This window comes from Bos indicus, chromosome 5 (genome assembly GCF_029378745.1).
Source record: "Bos indicus isolate NIAB-ARS_2022 breed Sahiwal x Tharparkar chromosome 5, NIAB-ARS_B.indTharparkar_mat_pri_1.0, whole genome shotgun sequence".
Classification (NCBI taxonomy): domain Eukaryota; kingdom Metazoa; phylum Chordata; class Mammalia; order Artiodactyla; family Bovidae; genus Bos; species Bos indicus.
Window position 1 is genome coordinate 31,169,750 of NC_091764.1, and position 20,735 is coordinate 31,190,484.

At 39.2% G+C, this 20,735-nt stretch overlaps 1 protein-coding gene and 3 non-coding genes across 8 annotated transcripts; all 4 read left to right on the plus strand.

Annotated features, from left to right (window-relative positions):
• Positions 1 to 2,352: 2,352 nt before the first annotated feature.
• KANSL2 (KAT8 regulatory NSL complex subunit 2) lies at positions 2,353 to 20,566 on the plus strand. Of its 5 annotated transcripts, none has more exons than XM_070789193.1 (10): positions 2,353 to 2,503; positions 3,090 to 3,348; positions 4,145 to 4,323; positions 4,809 to 4,923; positions 8,067 to 8,234; positions 8,411 to 8,573; positions 9,507 to 9,603; positions 13,127 to 13,380; positions 19,015 to 19,134; positions 19,877 to 20,566. In XM_070789193.1, exons 2-10 carry the CDS (start codon positions 3,098 to 3,100, stop codon positions 20,006 to 20,008), a joined length of 1,479 nt encoding a protein of 492 aa, XP_070645294.1. In that variant the 5' UTR covers positions 2,353 to 2,503; positions 3,090 to 3,097; the 3' UTR covers positions 20,009 to 20,566. The 5 variants fall into 5 exon arrangements, with proteins under 5 accessions (XP_070645294.1, XP_070645296.1, XP_070645297.1 ...); XM_070789195.1 differs by having other exon boundaries at positions 13,127 to 13,278; XM_070789194.1 differs by lacking the exon at positions 2,353 to 2,503 and adding an exon at positions 2,510 to 2,722.
• On the plus strand, positions 9,697 to 9,832 carry LOC139183353 (small nucleolar RNA SNORA2/SNORA34 family). Its single transcript, XR_011566947.1, has one exon. It is a non-coding gene; the product is annotated as a small nucleolar RNA SNORA2/SNORA34 family (small nucleolar RNA).
• On the plus strand, positions 17,924 to 18,055 carry LOC139183354 (small nucleolar RNA SNORA2/SNORA34 family). The gene has a single exon (XR_011566948.1). It is a non-coding gene; the product is annotated as a small nucleolar RNA SNORA2/SNORA34 family (small nucleolar RNA).
• Positions 19,454 to 19,592, plus strand: LOC139183355 (small nucleolar RNA SNORA2/SNORA34 family). Its single transcript, XR_011566949.1, has one exon. It is a non-coding gene; the product is annotated as a small nucleolar RNA SNORA2/SNORA34 family (small nucleolar RNA).
• Positions 20,567 to 20,735: the final 169 nt, after the last annotated feature.

Consider the following 20,735-nt stretch of genomic DNA (forward strand, 5'->3'; position numbering starts at 1 on the left):
GACTATAGAAAGTACAGGATTTTAGCATTCATTTATCCCCCTCCCCCTCCAACACTCACTTCCTGTAGGACTAGCCCCCCAAACTCCAAAATTAAAAATGTCCTTCAATTCATCTTTCCTAACCTCTACGAACAGCCTCAGGTCTGCTTTAACCTGTTCAGTAGCTAACAAAGTGTTCCTCGGATTAAAAACAGCCATCTACTTTGATAAAAAGCAGAAAGAATTTGCCAGTATCTTGACCGTTTAATAATCTCTACCTCTCCTCAACTTAGAAGTGGTTCTAAATAGCATTTTTTGTCTTCTCAAGCTTAGCAGGATTTCACAGCCCCCCCCCAGCCCCCCCCACCCCCCCCCCCCCCCCCCCCCCCCCCCCCCCCCCCCCGCAACTAAGGCCTTCTCTAGACTCCCTAATTAAAGCCTTTGTTGCATCTCTACCTAGTCCCTAATGCCTCTTTACATTGTTCCCTCTAGTAGTTTTAATTTTCCTTTTTGATATCACTGCATTTGGTTGAAGATTGCCGTGTTTTCTGTAATGTGACTGCCTCCCCTAGTTTTGAGTTATAGGATGTTTATAACAAATCTCACTACATCTGAGGGTTGGAATGTTTGCTTATGTATGTAACACAGTTGCTATTTAATGGTTGTATTGCATCCACAATTCTAAACTACTCTAGAATGTGTACTCCAGAGGAGCAGAGTTATCATTCTCATTCTCTGAAAATGCCTTATAGGATTGCCCTCATCTTTGGGAAAAGGCACCTGTAAGCCTTCCTTTCCCCATTTTGGTTTTAATCACTTCTTGTGCCTAAACTGCTGTTCTGGAGCTTTGTACATTGTCTACCATGCTCACCGGCTTATTGGTAGTGGAGAAATAGCTAACTTAAATGAAACTGACAGCAGATACGAGAGTTTGGGAAGGTTGGGATGCAAAAAAGATCAAGGGTTATGGAGAGCCACTCCAGTACTCTTGCTTGGAAAATCCCATGGGCGGAGGAGCCTGGTGGGCTGCAGTCCATGGGGTCGCTAAGAGTCAGACACGACTGAGTGACTTCACTTTCACCTTTCACTTTTCATGCATTGGAGAAGGAAATGGCAACCCACTCCGGTGTTCTTGCCTGGAGAATCCCAGGGATGGCTGAGCCTGGCGGGCTGCCGTCTATGGGGTCGCACAGAGTCGGACACTGACTGAAGAGACTTAGCAGCAGCAGCAGCAGCAGCAGCAGCAGCAGCATGTCTACCAAAGTCCTGGTGAGATGAAATGCTTTTAACTAAAAAATCCTTAAAGGATTATAAGATTGGGATTTATCTGCCATTCTATGTACCTGAGTTATTTAGCATGGAATTGTAGAATATTTTAGAGAAGCAAGGCCTCAACTAGAACTCATTTACTCAATTTTCTCAGAACTCAATTTTCTGAGTCCAAAAAGTGAAAAAAAGTGAAAGTGACTCCCTCAGTCGTGTCAGACTCTTTGAGACCCCATGGTCTACAGCCTACCAGGCTCCTCTGTCCATGGAATTTTCCAGGCAAGAATACTGGAGTGGATTGCCATTCCTTCTCCAGGGGATCTTCCCGACCCAAGGATCCAACCCGGGCCTCCTGCATTGCTGGCAGACACTTTTACCATCTGAGCCATCTGGGAAGCCCTCTCAGTCCAATGCACTTCACTATAGAAGAGAGAAGAAAGGGATAAAGAATAAGTGTTAGTCACTCAGTCGTGTGCCACTCTTTGCTACCCCTCTCCGCCAGGCTCCTCTTGTCCATGGGATTCTCCAGGCAAGAATACTGAAGTGGCTTGGCTTTCCCTTCTCCAGAGGATCTTCCGGACCCAGGGATAGAATCCGGATATCCTGCACTTAAAGTGGATTCTCTACCGTCTGAGCCACTGGGGAAACTCAGAATAAGGGCTGGGTTCAAATTCACCTCCTCGCCCTATTTACTAGATATGGGCCCGTTCTATTCATAGTTTCTACTTCTTAGGGTTCTGAAAATTAAAAGTTTGTATGTGTAATTTCCCAGGCTCAGTAAATACTTGAAAAAATGTTTCCATAAATGAACTGTTCACAAAAGAAAACAAAAGCCTTTTCTTGTATAGACAATGAGAGTCAAATGTACAGTGATTCTTTGGCCTCTACATGTTGATTTTGTTGTACCCACTGTGTAGGGGTGGTGAAATAGCTGCGGCCTAAGATCACACACAGAGCGCCCCCAATCCGCCTGGACATCAGCCACGATCGGAAATGTAAAGAGCAGTCTCCACCGAGCAGGTCCCACAACCCACGCTCCCTCCGTCTCACTCTCTCCGGAGCTGAGTCGCTGACAGACACCTCTTCTAGCCACCCAGCCGCGCCTTTTCCCAGCGCCCCGCCCCCTGAGCGCGATAGGTAGCCAATGGTGACACAGAGTCGTAGGCTCAGTATCCAATCAGTGGCTGGGAGCCCGGAAAGGCATGGTTAGAAGTGGCTGGCGCTGCCAGAAAGCGAGTGGCGCGGCGCAGCGGCAGAGGTAAGATGGCTGCTGTGCTTGCTCTTCGCCTTTGGAGTTAGGCTGCTGCTTCGCCCCTTCTGTTTGTTCCGAGCTGCTACTCTGTCTCAATCAGCGTCAGGGTCGCTTTACTCCTCTAGGCTTCCAGGACCCAGATTCGCCGGTGCTCGGAGTCTTAGGACAAAATGGCGCTTGCACGGGGCCTCCGAGGATGGGCAGGGCCCAGCCTTCAGCTTTGAGGCAGGCCGGGACAAAGGCGGCATGCGGGGAGGCGGAGGCCAGGGGTGGGGCGGGTGGCTCTGCGGCGTTGCGGCGCGGCGTTGGGCAGGAGCTGGCGCTTCCGCCTCTTGCTGCTTCTCCCTAGTGTGGCGACCGTGCGAGCCCTTGAGATACTTTCAACGTGGCTGTGGTCGGAGTTGGGGGAGGGCTTGGACAGAGAAGTTGAGATGAGGCAAATTCAGTAACATCTTGGTAGACCTGGGCGGAAGGGAGTTAAGGAGCGTGACTTCCGCCTGGCGTTTTAGAAGCCGCGTGCAGTCTGCCCGGTATTGTGGAGCTGGGGTTTTCGGGAGGGTAAGGGCTTTTTGATCTTTGTGCGACCCTGCAGGTTTTGGTATGAACAGGATTCGGATTCACGTCTTGCCGACCAATCGGGGGAGGATCACCCCAGTGCCCAGATCTCAGGAGCCCCTGTCTTGTTCGTTTACTCATCGTCCATGTTCGCAACCTCGTCTGGAGGGGCAGGAATTTTGCATTAAGCATATCCTTGAAGACAAGAATGCGCCTTTCAAGCAGTGTAGTTATGTATCGACGAAGAACGGGAAAAGATGTCCCAGTGCTGCCCCAAAGCCTGAGAAGAAAGATGGGTATGTGTGTGTATATATATGTATAGAGAGAGAGAGAGAGACAGTTAGATACCTGTCGTATGTACTTTTAGTTTTTAAGTGAGAGGAAGATGTGGCAGGATGTGGCCTTGGAAACAGCCGCCAAGTTTTTTAGGCCACGTGTTTGTAAAATTGAAGTTATGGGTATATCCTTGGAAAATTTTTTTTAATGGTGAAAACGAGGAGACATCTCCTGGTTGGGCCATTTTATTATCTCTTTGGCTATTTTACCTTACCTGTAAAATAAAGATTGTTCTTAAGCCTAGGTTCCATGGCTCTTGTGGCTGTCCTTGAATCTTAGGTAATGCAAAATTGTATACATGTGTATTTTTCTAGGAAAAATTTTCATCATTTAAGCAAAGTATCCATGCAGAAATTGGCTAGATAATTCTGCATTGTGTCCCACATCTTACTACCTACAGTGGATTGATTTTGAAGTGTTATAAAATGTAAAATTGCTTTCCAGAACCAATTTTGAGAGATGAAAGTGGATCAGTGTGGTTTGTTGAAAAATGATAACCAGCATTTTTATAGTTGGAATATTTCCTTAGATGGATAGATCACTAGGGTATGTTAACCTGCATTTCCCTTCAGTAATACCAAATGAGTTGACCTTGCCTGTTAAATTATTCTGCCTCACTAGCATTTTTAATCTACAAATGAAGATAATAGTCATTTTAATTTCCTGAAAATGATCTAAAGATCACTGTCTATGGAAATCATTGAGCTCTTGTAAGAGGGAGCATGAGTATGAAACGTTAATATTTTGTCTCCTTAGGGCATCCTTCTGTGCTGAACACGCTCGTAGGAACGCCCTGGCACTTCATGCGCAAATGAAAAAGACCAGTCCAGGGCCTGTGGGTGAAACACTCTTGTGCCAGCTGAGCTCATACGCTAAGACAGAGCTGGGGTCTCAGACTCCAGAAAGTAGCCGCAGTGAAGCCAGCCGAATTCTGGGTAAGAATCTTCTCTCTCATAATGAAAAAACAGGAAGAAAGTTAACAAAGAACTTTGGTTTATCTCAGTGCCTTGAACATATGTGGCACTTGAAAGTACAATATTATTATTAATTCATTGCCAGTTTGGGAGAATTCAGGACTGCTGCTGTTCACCAGTCTTTTTGGTTTTAAGTAGTGTGTGCTTAGGTTTACTTTCCTGAGTTAATGACTCTTTCAGTGATGTTTTTATACTTAACTTTGTTAGGTAAGATAATTTCAGGAAACAGAATAATTTTGAGTTGACCTTTCTGTCCTTTTGAGGCTATGGTTAACTCATTTGTGACTCAGAAAGTATATTTCTTAAGCCATTTTTATTTGCTGGTGCTTCTGTATTAAGCATTTTTAATTATAAGATTTGGATTGGTGTGTTAAGTAATCTAGTTTTGTGTGGTGGAGTTACAGAGGTGGGAAGTCTTAATGGCTGCTCTCCCTTCCTTGCCTCAGATGAAGACAGCTGGAGTGATGGGGACCAGGAACCCATTACTGTGGATCAGACATGGAGAGGTGACCCTGACAGTGAAGCTGATAGCATAGACAGTGATCAAGAAGATCCCCTAAAGTAAGTTGTAACTCCACATAGGGCTTTAAAATATTTTAGAAGGTAGTATGTGGAATGTAGTACTGCATGCTGTTAATAGGTTAATAAGCTAGGAGGGTTGAAGATAGCTTAGCTATTTGTGAGCAGTAATAGCTTCTGTATTTAAAAGTGTCATTGTTCATCACCATCTTGCCTCAGAGTAGGATTCGATTCTTTTTTAGAAGTCTTGTAATTTGGGAAAATTTTTGGACATCAAATTCTACATGTGAGAAAGTGCAGGGGGTAAATAGATTTCTTGGACATAGGAGTTGAGAGGTGGGTGGAGATCAGAGAAGAGAAAAGTGATGAGAATTTGCTCTTGACTTAAACCTCAGGAATAAAAAACTAATTATATTTGAATAACAACTTTTCCCCCTCAAAGTTCTGATTAATTTATATTTTATTTAACTTTATATGTTTAAGAAAAATTAAAAGGTGTTTAAGAGCTTCCTTTGGTTTCATGCCTAAGAAAGAGAAACTGATTAGAAACCCAGGAGTAATCGTCCTAATTATATCTTACTAAGGTTCTGCTCTTTACTTAACCCACGATCGCTTTGGAGTTATGGAACATTGCCACTCAAAAGTCTAATGTTGCTGTGTCTCATAGTTTGGGTTTAGTTTTTGTTTTTTCCTAACTTCTATCTCTTGATACTTCCCACTGACAGTTTAGGTGGAAGAACTCTTAAATAGTGGGAGGGGTAATACATTTCTAGACTTGACTGTGTTTGACAAATTCTAAGAATAGCATCTTCTTCATTCCTTGGATTCTGAAGTTTATAAGAAGTCATTTAGGGTTCTATTTTCTGAGTAGAGTAGTTTCATCTATTTTAAGTAATCTGAATATAGAGAGCTATTCAGGAACTACGTGTTTGGAAAGTCCATGTAAGTAGTTTGAGAAGAAATGCTTGTTTCTAGCAGGATATTTTCACAGTAGAAACTTTATACTAAGCCATAGATAGATAGATAGATATAGATATTATATATAGGTATATATATATAGATGTAGATATAGATATAGATTTAATTTATATAGTTATATTACATTGTGCATCTGGAAATGCCATACTTGATTGAGGTGTACATGCTGTAGGATCACAAAGTGATTGTCTTTGGTGTGGTAAACACTCAGTTTGTAAGGTCCAGAAACTTTATTTTCTCTCTACTAATCTAGAGTGGGTCAATCTTCACTGATCCACATTTATGCTAACCTGACTTACATACAAGAGATTTGGTGGTTTAGTCGCTAAATCATGTCCAATTCTTGCGACCCCGTGGACTGTAGCCTGCCAAGTTCCTCTGTCCATGGAATTCTCCAGGCACGAATACTGGAGTGGGTTGCCATTTCCTTCTCCAGGGGATCTTCCCAACCCAGGAACTCTTCCCAGGATTCTTAACCCAGGATTTGAACCTGGATCTCCTGCATTGCAGCCAGATTCTTTACCGACTGAGCTAGGAAAGAAGCCCTTAAAGGAGATTGTTACGTGAAACAAAATACCAGTTAATTTTATGAGAAATATAAGTGTTAAAAGGGTTAGATGTCAGTTTCCCCTGAAAGGAACATTCAAGGGGAAAAAACAATTTAACACGATATAAAAAGTGATTCCCTTTTTTGAAATTGGTCTAATAATAAACCTAGACTTACATTTGTGCATATCAGAGCAAGAGTTAGTACATGATTTTTTAAATTAAAACTAGCTGTGAATATTTGTGGCTCCATCTTTAAATAAATGACTCATTTGTCACATGAACTAGGCATTTACCTTAGTTAGGATGCTCATCTGCCTCCCCAAATGATTTGTTGTAAATTCTAATTGTAGTCCCCAGTTAAGTCCTCTTCTGACAGGGTACAATGAAATTAATTTCATTTTAACAAATGATGTTAGGTTAAGGCCTCAGTATTTTAGGGATACAGGCATTAATGCAGACATGCCCCATTTTCCTGAATATGAATAACCTCATCACCTTGTTTAAACATTAGATATTTTTGAAATTTTCACATTTTCTGAGTCTTAGATTTTGCCATTTTTATAATTTCAGAGTACTTTGTAGTTGTAATTTTCTAATGCACAGGTATTATCTCCTGTTTATATTTAAGAAAAGTTTTTGGCAGAGATTATTTGCTCTCAGTCCTAAAGTTAATAGTTTTATTCTGTGTATTTCAATGATTTAAGAGTTAAATTTTAAAGAGCACATATTTTTTGGATTTAAAATTAGTATATAGTTCCTGTATATTTTGCCTTTTAAATAATAGAAATAATTTTTACTAGGTCAAAATACAAGAGTATCAAGTCAGGGTATAATCTAACTTTTTTTTTTTTTTCCCTAGAATAAGGGTTTTTTTTATAAAGTTTTGTTAATTCATAGTTGGTGGCAAAGCTTAATAAAGTTGATGTGGATCTAGATCTTTGGCAATTAAGGGTTTCTCCAGGGTACTACTATATTTTGAGAATATTGTGAAGAGAATGAACTGAGGACATTGACTAGCCATTGGGATCAGTGTTTTGAGGGCTGGTATAAACTCCAAAATATAAGTGTAGCTTATTTTTATTTATTTATTTTTGGCTATGCTTTGTGGCTTATGGGATCTTAGTTGCCTGAACAGGGATTGAATCCAGGCCTTTCAGCAGTGAGAGCGTAGAATCCTAACTACTGGACCACCAATTAAAAGTGCACTTTTAAATTAGAAGTTGTAATTGTTTGTGATCTTTTGTACTTTAATTAAAATATATTGAGATACATGCTCTTAAATTAACACTGTAATTTACTGGTAGGTGATTTTTTCTGTATTAAATTATTAAAGGGAACAAGACTGTAGATTAATAAAAGTTTTGAGTGTTCTGTAGCTTTACTCTTGTTTAAACATAATGCAAATAACTAGGGAGCATAATGAAACGTTTTTCCTTCTCCACATTTTGAGATCATACATTAGTATCCATTCTTGGGTATTTTGTTTTTTTATTACAATAGTAAAATGCTGCGAAAACATTCTTATTTAGTAAGGTGATTATCTCAGCACTGACTGCTTGTTGAATAGCAACCCTAAGTCTAACCTTTACTCTTTGCTCCTTTTAAGCTTGGGTCTTATTGTTGTGCCTTCTTATCCTTTTTGAATCATCTTACTCTAGACATGCTGGTGTCTACACGGCAGAAGAAGTGGCCCTGATTATGCGTGAGAAGCTTATTCGTTTGCAATCTTTGTACATTGATCAGTTTAAACGACTTCAGCATCTGCTCAAAGAGAAGAAGCGACGTTACTTACACAATCGCAAAGTGGAACATGAAGCTCTAGGCAAGTTTTATGCCAGTTCCGACAACCTGTCATGGGTTTAATCAACATGTGAATTCGGTAGTTAGACTTATTTCTTTTTTGTTACCTGGACTGGAGAAGGATTTGCTTTTGAAACTGTTTGAAGATGCATCCTTGGTTGCTTGGCAAATAACATCTTGACTGTTTTGACTTTCCAGGTAGTAGTCTCCTGACTGGCCCAGAGGGACTTCTGGCCAAAGAACGAGAAAACTTAAAGCGTCTAAAATGTCTTCGTCGGTACCGTCAGCGCTATGGAGTGGAAGCCTTACTACACAGGCAGCTGAAGGAGCGCAGAATGCTGGCCACAGATGGTGCCGCCCAACAGGTAATTTGTGTATATACCTCTAAGATGTATACATTTGCTTTTACAGAGTTATGGTGAACACTGCTGTACAGTTTTGGTTCTAAAATCTCACTTACTAGGCTTACAGGGCTTCTCTGATGGCTCAGATAGTAAAGAATCTACTTGCAACATGGAAGACCTGGGTTCGATCCCTGGTTTGGGAAGATTTCCTGGAAAAGGAAATAGCTACGCACTCCAGTATTATTGCCTGGAGAATCCATGGACAGAGGAGCCTGGTGGGCTACAGTCTATGGGGTTGCAAAGGGTTGGATGTGACTGAACGATTAACTCTCACTTGCAAAATTTTTGTTCTGAAATCTAACTTACTGGACATGGGGTATATTGAGCATTTACCTGGGAGTCCAGAGACATGAGTTTTAGTTCCCTTCTGATTAATTCTGTGCCTGCTCTGATAAATGAACCTCTCTGTACTCTTATTTTCATCTGCATATTGAAGGATTGCTATAGATTTCTAAGTTATTTGGTTCAGAAATCTTCATTTCAGAAATAGGCACAGAACACTTAACAGTTTGTGACTCTTGTTTTAGAAAGCAGAGAAATAAGTAGAATAATAAGAACAATGAATGTCAGTAAGTTTGATGAACCAAGTTAAGTGATCATTTTTAAACTTGTTTAAAACGATTTTTAAACAAAACATCAGAGTAATTCCATTTTTCTCATATTTTTTGAGGCTCAGCATAAGACTACAATTTAAGATAAGTAAAAGATGGGTAGTTTGAAAAACTCTAGGCCTGTGTATCACACTTTTGTAATATGGAAGAGTTGTATTTCAAATTATGGTTGGCTCGATATTTGCACATGAGGTTTAAGTTTTTTTTCCTTTTGCATAGCATCGGTGAATAAATTGTTAAACGATAGATAATTTATTTTGACTAACATGTTTTCTCATTTTAGGCCCATACCACTCGTTCCAGTCAGAGATGCTTGGCCTTTGTGGATGATGTTCGTTGTTCCAATCAGTCTCTTCCAATGACCAGACACTGCCTTACCCGTATCTTTTTTGCTCTGTTTTTAGTTTGCTAGGTAATCTGAAGACTAGTGGGGATCTGTGATAGTTTAGTTAATTGAAGGTCTTTGTATTCTTTTGGCCCTGAATCAAGGCCAGCAGTTTGCTGAAGCTGTTGGTTTCAAACAGGAGCCTAAAGAAGTCTCTTTCTATGGTCTGTTGGCCATTTCAGATCTTGGAAATGTAATGGTCAATTCATTAGAAAGAAACATCTCAAGTCATTGGTGATAGGGGCTAATACTTATTTGTAGTTGATTAATACTAGGATTCCAAAATTTAGAGATCCCTGGTTTAACTTTTTCATTAAAAATATAATGTTAAGTCCAGTTACTATAAAAGAAAATTGTTGTGTATCCAAAAACAGTGGGATGATTCTGAACTGTGAGCTGTCTTTAAATATCCTTTTGTGTGGTCAGGGCCATGACTTATATATTTTAGTTTTCATTCAAATAGGAAACTTACATTTGTAATTCGGTTGTAAAATTTTTTGAGTTGTGTATTAGATTGTGAAAGTGCATCTACATTATGAACATTGAGAAAAGTCACTTTCATAGTTAATGCACTTTTAAAATATAATCTTTATTATATGAAAGGCATAAATCTTGCTGGATTTCATTTGCCTGGCAAAATACACAAATATTTGGAAAGTAAAATGTATTTTCTTTGGTAAGAAGGGAAGGAAAACTTTCTTTTTTGAAAGGAAAACTGACTTTTTTTCTATTCTGTTTATTAAATACTTTACAAGTTTATTAATTATTGTAGCAAATGTTTGATAAAGGATTTTGTCCTTGATATCATTAAAAACTAAAGATAAATACTGAAAACATAATTGGGCAAAGGCTATCTACGGACAGATTAAAAGAAGTGGCTGATAGTTGAAAAGTATTCATCTTCACTATAAATAAATAAGAAAACAAGGAAGTTTTTTTAATTATGCATTTTGTTTTTCTTTTTGGCTGTACTGCCACAGACTGTGAAATCTTAGTTCCCTGACCAGGGATTGAACCCAAGTCCTGGCGGTGAAAGTGCTGAGTCCTAACCACTGGACCACCTGGGAATCCCCTAATCTAGAAATTTGATACTTATCTATGTATGAAATATAATTAGTAAGTTTCAAAAGTTTCTGAGGAAATAGTGAAATGGGCCCTTCTAAACATTGCCAGTGAGACTGTAAAGTGGTATAGGCTTTTTAGAAAGCAGTTTGACAATATTCATATATTTTTTTTTTCTTTTTTAATGTTCATGTTCTTTGATGTCATCTCTGGGAATTTAAGATATCAAATACGGATCACTATTTTTACATAAAATTCTTCGAACTAGAGACAGCCTTAACATTTTCAGGGATGGAAAATAGGAAAATTTTGATAAAATGTAATATGGAATATGTTCAGGAATTAAACATATTTAAAGTTTATGAATGACAAGAAAATGATAGTGACAAAAATAGAATATGGAATTCAGTAGAGTATGGTTTTAACTACATGGAACTAATACTGGGAGGGAATATAACAGAAATGTGACTATTATTGGATGGTGGGGTTATGAATGTCCTTTTTCCCTCTGCCTTGTACTTTAAGGTTTTCTTCAGTGGCCTTGAATTACTTTATAAGGCAAAAAACCCAACTTATGGATATTAAAGAGTATTCTAGATTTTTTCTTACTGCACTATTCTCAGTTTGTTAGAATTTTAATATTTTAAAAAAGCAAAGTTGAACATAAAATGTATTTGAAAAGAGAAGGGAAGTTATTATTTTTCTCTTTTATGCTCTTTTCCTTTCCACTCCATGGTTGCCTAAGTCACTTACCCTTCCTTAAGTCCTTATCCCAGAGAAAGATGCGACTGCCATTGGTGACCTGTTAACTCTTTACTCTGGTCTAATGGAGAGAGCCCTGGACTGAAAGTGAAGGACCCAGTCTCTAGTTGTAGGTCAACCATTCCCTTCTTTTGTCTGTTGTCCCCATCTGAAAGGAAAGGGGTGGAGGAGGGGGGTAAAAGGGTTTTCAGGGATACTGTGATAGTAAATAAGAGGCTTGTGAAAGTCCTTTGAATTACATGAAAAAGGTTCTAATTAAAACATTTAATGGATTAACATTTAAGATTTTGATAATTTAAACAAGATTGGGCTTCTTAAGCACACAGAGATTGCAGTTTGTTAACTTGAGCATTGGTTTTCATTTCAATAGTTATTTGTTTACAGTAAGCTGTATACTGTACCTTGAGAGCAGTTGTTCTCAGCAGGGGCCATTGCCCCCCATTTGGCAATGTGTGGAGATATCTTTGTCCGTCATAGCTCTGGTGGGGGTGCTGCTGACATCTAGTGGGCAGAGGCTGGGAATGCTGCTAATAAACATTCCACAGCACACAGATAGCGGTAATGCTGATGCTGGTAGTGGCAGTGCTGTGTAACTCTGTTTTAGAGAGTTTGGCAAGTTCTAAGAATGGATTAAAAAAAGTAACTTTCTTCAAGAGGTTTTATTTGGCTTAAAAATTATAATGTACATTAGATTTTTTACCTGTAAAAACGTAACCTTAAAATTTGGAGGATTAAAAATTACCCATACTTGCATAATCAGTTTATAGAAAATTGGGTACAATCAATTTATAGAAAATTGTACTTTCTGGTTTTAAAAATGAGCCCAAATTTGAAATGACAATTGTCTATTAATTTAGGGAAAACAACTGTGTAGTTAGGATATCAGGAAATGCTAAAACTTGAGGAAAATGTATTTTGTAGACTGACTTCTGAAATTTTGCTATCTAATCATGATTTCAATGTTCGTTCATCCTACAGCGCTTCTTTGCCAATTTGGAAATATAGCCCCTTTCTGTTTCTACCCATAATAGAAGTTGTTAGGGCTCCTGGAGTGTTCTTGGAGTACTTCTTTCCATGGGTCCTGATTAAAGCAGAGTATTTCCTGTTAGAGTATGATAGCTAATTACATTGCTAGAGCTTCTGTTTTCCCCAGTACCCTGCTTCTTTTAAACAAATTTATGTAATAAACATTTTGGAAACAAAGTTCAAAATGTGTTTTTAAAAAAATAAAAACAACTTTCTGCCTATCGGCTTAACAGCAGAAACAACGTTGTATCTTTTGACTCTTGGAAGGAGTCTTGCAGAGATAGGGGCCTCTGCAAGGTATTTGCTTTTGCTGTGACATGTTTCTTCTGGATAGGTAGGGATTTCTAGGATCATTACTGTTGACACTTAGCACTATGTTTTTAAATGTTTCATATTTGACCCTCATGGAGAGAATGAGATTAGTGTCTATTCTAAAGTATAGATCCTGAAATGAAGGTTGGGGACTAGTTTTACACTACTTGTAGAGCTAGAATTACTCTAGTAAATGAAAATTTGAGAAATAACTTTAAAAATTGTTACCTGCATTTGATTCTGTATCAAATGTAACTAATAATCTTATGTAGTCCAGACCTTGAATTTTACATGGCAGACAACTTTTTTATGCCTCGGACAGATCCATTTTATTTCCCTTGACCATTTTTCTACAGATATTTGTCAGGACACGAATCAGGTTCTCTTCAAATGCTGCCAGGGGTCTGAAGAGGTACCCTGCAACAAACCAGTTCCTGTAAGCCTTTCTGAGGATCCTTGCTGCCCACTGCATTTCCAGTTACCTCCTCAGATGTATAAGCCCGAGCAGGTACTGTCTGTGCCAGACGATCTGGAAGCCGGCCCCATGGATCTGTACTTGAGTGCTGCCGAGCTTCAGCCCACTGAGAGTTTACCTCTGGAGTTCAGTGATGTAAGTTAGAGAAGCTCTGCTCTGGTTGGCCCTTGAGGCAAGGCCTTGTTTATTAATGGTGAGACTAGGTTAGTCATTTGTGGTTTAAAAAAGAAAAAAACTGATAAATTTTTTGAAATGATATGTATGGTCGTATTTGTATGTTAACACATTCGTTTAGAGACAGTTTAAATTTACAGAAGTTTTTCTGAGGGCATGATAAGGGATATTATAAACTAAAAGAAGTTGGAGGAAAGTCTCTGTGATTGGATTTACGTAGCTGGGAAATTTGGTGCCCATTCACAAGGTAATTCACTAGAATCTTAACAATACAAATGATTTCCAATATCTACTCAGCAGTGCAAAGTGTTTTGATTGTGTATTCAGGGTTATCATTTTTAGATTAATGTGTCCCCCCCAAAAAACAGCCCTAAACTTAGCTCTGCCTACTGTTTTTCATTTTTGATAGTTATTAAAGATTCTTTTGTGAACAGACTTGGATATCATTGACCTCTCTAAATTTTACTGTGACAACCTTCTAAGTATATACACTTCATTGCCTTTTTCAGCCTGCTTCTCGCTCTTAAACGCATCTCTCATTGTATTTGCTTCCCTAATTAGCACTACCCTACTATGTCATTCACTTTAGGGATCAGTTGATGTTCCCTCTCTCTTTTTAGCACTTGGCTTAATCTTTAGCTTTCTAATAAAGGTTTTCATTATTTATTATGAAATCTTCTGAATTTAATATGTCTTGTATATAACCATGGCATATTTAAAGTGACAAATCTAAATAGAAAATTTAGTAAAGTTTGCAGTATTGTTTGTGTAGGGGTAGAAGCAGGATTTGGATGGCCTACAGTATTGCTCACTAAAAAGATAAATCAGGAAAGGCTAATATCTTAAAAAGTGGTACTGATTCAGTAAGCTGATTCCAAGGAATTCCCTAGAGGTCCAGTGGTTCGGACTGGGTGCTTTCACTGCTGTGGCCTGGGTTCATTCCCTGGTTGGGGAGCTAAGTTCGCACAAGCCAAGTGGTGTGGCCCAAAAAGAAGAGTGAACTGAATAAATTTCCTTACCTCTTTTTTGACTGTATACTGTCTTTAGGCTTAGTATATTAATGTTTGTCACTTTATGATAATAAAATTATACTTTTGGTTATAATCTTGATTATGATTGCTTTTTAAAACATTTCTTTCTGGACTTCCCTGGTAGTTCAGTGGTTTGCACGCCCCACTTCCACTGCAGGGGCATTGGTTTGATCCCTGATGGGGAAACTACAATCTGGCAAGGTGCATGGCACAACTAAAAAAATTAAAAATAATTAAAAAATTTTTTTCTTTCAAACAGATTCATAGAATATGAGAATCTTAGAGATTATATACTCCAGTGCTTTCTAAAGTTTTCCAGTGAGATTGTGTTGAAGAGAGTAAATGAATAGATAGCCCTAGATTGATGGGCAAATTTTTGTCCACTTTCTTCATTTTTACATGTGAAGAAAACCCAAGAAAACCCAAAGAGGTACTATCTTTCCTTTTTTTTTTAAACTTAGTAACGTGAACAGATTTATCTGTTTTAAAAACAACCTGATCAAGTACTACGTTGCCAGATTCCCTTCACATAGTAATGTATATATGTAGAAGTTAACACGTGTTTTATTTAGATGTACTAGATTATTGTTAATTTTTATTTCATATGATTGTTAATTTCTAGAGCCATTTCTGTTTTGTCCCTTTTGTTTCCCCTTTGACTTGTTTTTGTCATTAATTTTAAAGAGTGTTCTCAAACTTTTGATGATTTAGATCTGAGAAAATATGACTCTTTGTTGAAGATTGTATTCTTGTCTTCAGAGAATAATGACACAAAATGTTAGTGATTATGAGATGTGAAAGAATGTACGAGAAGTAACTTTATTTTTGAGAATCTAATGGGTTTTTAAGAGGGACCTATGTTGTTAGAGGCTTAAAAGTGAAAATTAACTATTTGTACTTGATCATCTATTATGTCTGTATTAATGTACTTTAGATGAACCACATTGGTCGTTTAAAAAGTAGTTTTATTCTTTGGAGGTAAAAATTCTCCAGAAAATGTTGAAACACATTCAAATTCAGTTTTATAAAAGAATTTTTGTCCTCCCATAAATTCTGAATATCCTAGTCTTGCTGGAAAAAAATAGTTTCTAATTTAATACCTTAATCCTATTACTTTGAGCTTGCTCTCTTTTTGTGTTTGTTTGTTTTTTGAGTTCCGTTTTTGACATCAGAACAAAATGTGGATTCTATCCTATGTTCTGGTATGTCTCTACATATTCCTCTTATGTTAGGCATTTCTGCTGATCCTTTCTTCCTCTTATTTTAGGTTCCTGTTCCCAATTTTAATTCTCATAACGGACAACACTCAATATGTGAAGAAAGCGCTTTTAGTATCTATTTTTCTTTGAAAACTTTCTATGCCATTGTCATTTCGAGACTTTGAAACATTTTGCCACATTACTTACATGGGTTCTTTAAGTTTCACCTTAGTTAATTATGCAGTTGACTCTTGAACAACATGGGCTTGAGCTTGTGTGGGTTCACTTACTATGCAGATTTTTTTTTCCAGTGAATACTTTTTACAGTCTCCATGATCTGCAGTTGATTGAATCTGAGGGTACAGAACCATGGACACAAGGCTGCCTTGAAGTTATGCCCTGATTTCTGACTGGACACTGTTGCCCCTAGCCACTGCTTTGTGCAAGGATCAAGTGCATGATAATTGTGCATACTAAAAGAATTGGATAGAACAGTTCACAGTCTTTTTTTTTTTCCCCTTCTGTCTGCAGCATGCAAGATCTTAGTTCCTTGAAACCAGTGCAGGGATCAAACCGGCACCCCCTATAGTGGAAGCATGAAGTCTTAACCACTGGGGTGCCAGGGAGTCCCAATAGTTAATAGTCTTAACGGTATGAGAACACTGGTTTCTGTGTACAGAAGTTTCTAACACATCTGAAATAGATGTTAGGTAGCCAGCTATATCCTTTTCCTTATGTTTCTGCTTAGATTGAGCAGCTTTTTAAGTCTAGCACATTCTTTATCAGTTCAATTCAGTCACTCAGTCGTGTCCGACTCTGCAACCACGGATTGCAGCGTGCCAGGCTTCCCTGTCCATCACCAACCTCCGGAGCTTACTCAAACCCATGTCCATTGAGTCAATGATGTCATCCAACCATTTCATCCTCTGTCGTCCCCTTTTCCTCTCGCCTTCATGAAGTCTTTCCCAGCATCAGGGTCTTTTCAGATGAGTCAGTTCTTAACATCAGATGGCCAAAGTATTGGAATTTCAGCTTTAGCATCAGTCCTTCCAATGAATATTCAGGACTGATTTCCTTTAGGATGGACTGGTTGGATCTCCTTGCTGTCCAAGGGACTCTCAAGAGTCTTCTCCAACACCACAGTTCAAAAGCATCAATTCCTCAGCGCTCAGCTTTCTTTATAGTCCAACTCACATCCATACATGACTACCGGAAAAATCATAGCTTTGACTAGACGGACCTTTGTTGGCAAAGTAATGTCTCTGCTTTTTAATATGCTGTTGAGGTTGTTCATAACTTTTCTTCCAAGGGGCAAGTGTCTTTTAATTTCATGGCTGCAGTCACCATCTGCAGTGATTTTGGAGCCACCAAAAATAAAGTTTCTCACTTTTCTACTGGAGAAGGAAATGGCAACCCACTCCAGTATTCTTGCCTGGAGAATCCTGTGGACAGAGGAGCCTGGCAGGTCACAGTTCATGGGGTCTCAAAGAGTCGGACACAACTGAGCAACAAAACACCCACCCACACACACAGTTTCCATTGTTTCCCCATCTATTTGCCATGAAGTGATGGGACCAGATGCCATAATCTTAAGTTTTCTGAATGTTGAGTTTTAAGCCAACTTTTTTACTCTGTTTACTTTCATCAAGAGGCTCTTTAGTTCTTCGCTTTCTGCCATGAGGGTGGTGTCATCTGCGTATCTTAGGTTATTGATATTTCTCCCAGTGATCTTGATTCCAGCTTGTGCTTCATCCAGTCCAGCATTTCGCATGATGTACTTTGCATATAAGTTATATAAGCAGGGTGACAGTATACAGCCTTGACGTACTCCTTTCCTAATTTGGAACCAGTCTGTTGTTCCACGTCCAGTTCTAACTTGCTTCCTGACCTGCATACAGATTTCTCAGAAGGCAGATCAGGTGCTCTGGTATTCCCATCTCTCAAAGAATTTTCCAGTTTGTTGTGATCCACACAGTCACAGGCTTGAAAGTTATATTCCTTCCTTTACCTTAAGGATATGATTCTTTGTTTTGGTGATCAAAACCAAGGGAAAGTATTTCGAATTCTTAAGACTTATTTTTAAAGCATAGAACTTTGCTTTTCTCAAGAAGCTGAATTACTGGAGACATGGATCCTCTGTAAAGTGCCTTGAACACAGGACAGTTTAAACCCTTGGATAGTTTTCACTCTTGGGAGGCAGAGTTTGGCAGTAATGCTTAGAAAGCAGAGGCATGAAAGTGAGTTTGACACATTGTCTGAGCTTTTATAGTGCTTTAGGCCCTGAATCAAGATCAGTGGTTTGCTGTAGCTATTGGTTTCAGACAGGAGCCGAGAGCATTGTCTTCCTATGGTCTGTTGGCTTCAGCCCTCCAGTGGGAATAGCCAGTTCAATTGGAAGAAACATAGTCTGTAGAATATAATGTCATGTGTGTGTATTTTAAAGGGCAGTTGGATTATGTTAGGTTTAAAAATCAGGAACTTATTCTCTGTAGGCATAATGACTTAACCAGAATATTTCCTGGCCATTCAGAAGGACTTGGAGTTTCTTTGTCTTCCTTCTTTCTTCCCTATACCTCTTCCTGTTTTACTCACTGGCTGGCTTTGGGGCTGTTAGAATATTTATCAAGTGGTCTCATATTGTCCAATCTATTAAGGCAGTATTTCATTTTAGTTTATAATTATGCTGCTCTCCATTTTAGATGCATCACTCATGAACTTAGAGGTCGCCTACAGCTAGTCTTAGAAGTATATGCCTGTTCTGGGGAGGGAGGGGTGCGGCACAGGTCTAGTTCCCCAACCAGAGGTTGAACCTCCACCCTTGGCAGTGAAACAAAGCATGGAGTCCTAACCACTGGACTGCCTGGGAATTCCCAGTATATGCTTCTTTAAAATATTTTTTATTGTGGTAAGATATTTATAATGTAAGAGTTGCCATTTTAAAACATACTATTCAGTGGTATTAAGTACATTTAAACTATATTACAACCATCACCACAGTCAATTTCCATTGAACTTTCCACAGAACTTTTCTCAGTGCAGACAGAGACTGTATCCTTTAAACTGTAACTCCCACGTCTCTGTCTCTAGCTCTTGGTAGCTACTATTCTACTTTCTGTCCCTGAATTTTCCTGTTTAAAAAATACTCTTAAAGCTACTATAGTGGTCTGCACTTTATATTTGGCAGCAAGAATCAGTACTTTTCCATCTTGTCCCATTTGTTGCACGCACATGTGTTTTTGTTTAAAGGTAGACAAGGGGTGAGGGAATGATGGGAGAACTGCTGTGAGAGTTGCTAAAAGTGGGCAAACTTTAGCTTGTTGGTTCACTTGGTGTTGCTGATAGGTTTTTTTCTTCTCTTCTCTTAGGATTTGGATGTTGTGGGTGACGGTATGCAGTGCCCTCCTTCACCCTTGCTTTTTGATCCTTCACTAACCCTTGAAGATCATCCGGTCAAAGAAATTGCCGAAGGCCCAGTGGATATTTTGGCAAGTGAAGAATAATTTCAGCCAGGCAGAGAGCTCCATGCTGGCTCTGGCTGGCATGTACTCCCCAGGGTTGAGGTTGTCATCACTGTCTGTATAGGTGCCCGTGGTTGGAGTTTTCCAGCTGGGCCTTCGAACATTTACTAGCCCCTGATCCCCATATCTGGGAGAGCAGGACATAAGTTTATTTGGTTAACTAGGAAAGGTTGAGGCAAGGAATGTAGGTTGATTTAAGGGAGAATTCAGTATTGGAATTGTTTTCATCATAAAGTTAAGCACAAGCAGTGTGATTTGGTTTCTTTGAGCTTTGTCTGGGACACTCATGGCCTTGACTGAAGACCTGCAGTTACACTATAGCTGCTGGTTTCAAACAGAGGCCCAGAGCACTGTCTTCCTGTGTGATCTGTCGGTTGTTCTGTAACCTCAGCAGGGAATGGCTGTTTCATTTGGAAGAAACAACCCACAGCTTTCCTTTGCATTGGAAAGCCTCGGGAATGCTACCAGTAATGATTTGTGACTCCAGGGGTCAGGAATAGTCAAGTATGGGGAAGAGCAACTACATAGTTACTTTATATCTGCTGTCTTGTTCTGGTTGCTTACTGTACATGGGCTTTATGTAAGCATAGTTACTTTATATCTGCTGTCTTGTTCTGGTTGCTTACTGTACATGGGCTTTATGTAAGTCAGATTCATGCTGCAGGCCACAACGAATGAGTTTGTAACCAAACTGACTTTGTTTTAACAGGGCCAGATGCAGATGGCTGGAGATGGGTGCAGATCACAGGGACCTCGAAATTCTGAGAAAGCCCCTGCACCATTGCCTCAGAGTGGAATAGCTACTGCAAATGGGAAGCCGGAACCCACTTCTGTTAGTTGATAGCTTGTTCTGGGAACCAGTTGACTTTGGAGGATTTGTATTTCCCATTCTTTAAATAAGTATTTCTGACCCATCTCTCACTATAAAGGACAGTCCAGACTACCTTGTTTTGCTTTTGGGTTATCGAGTGCTCTAGTCAAACAAATGTTGGGGGCAGGGACCAATAGTGTCTACAAGCTGTGGATGTCTTCCCACTCCATGCAGGGGGGAGAGGTAGGTGATTCCTATCAGAGCTGCTGGGATTGAGAGTCCTGGAGACTGTGCCTAAGGGAAGAGAGGTTTTTGTAATGCTGTTTCCCAAGTCTTGGGATGTTGAGGGACCCAGTGGTTGGTTATCTCTGTCTAGCAGCCTATATTTTAGCCTTTCCTCACCTCCCATCCTTATTGGGTACTCTGAAGCTCCTCCTCAGTGAACTCTGACCCATAGTCTTTGAAAAAATAGCCCACAGGATTGGGCCTTCCTAAACAATCCATCTTGCTTCTAACCTATGTAAATTTCTGTAGTGGCTATCTTATGTAAGATAAAATAAAAAATTATTGTACATAGTTTCTATTAAATGTTAAAGTGTTATGAAAATATAAAACAATGAGTTGAATGCATGTTTTGTGTTTGAGAGTGTGGTGTCTATATGTTGGGGGGTGGATTGGGAGCTGTCTGATGAGAAAGGGAAAACAAGACAGATACACTTAAAAGATTTAAAAACCTGTAATAAGTAAATGGAAAGGG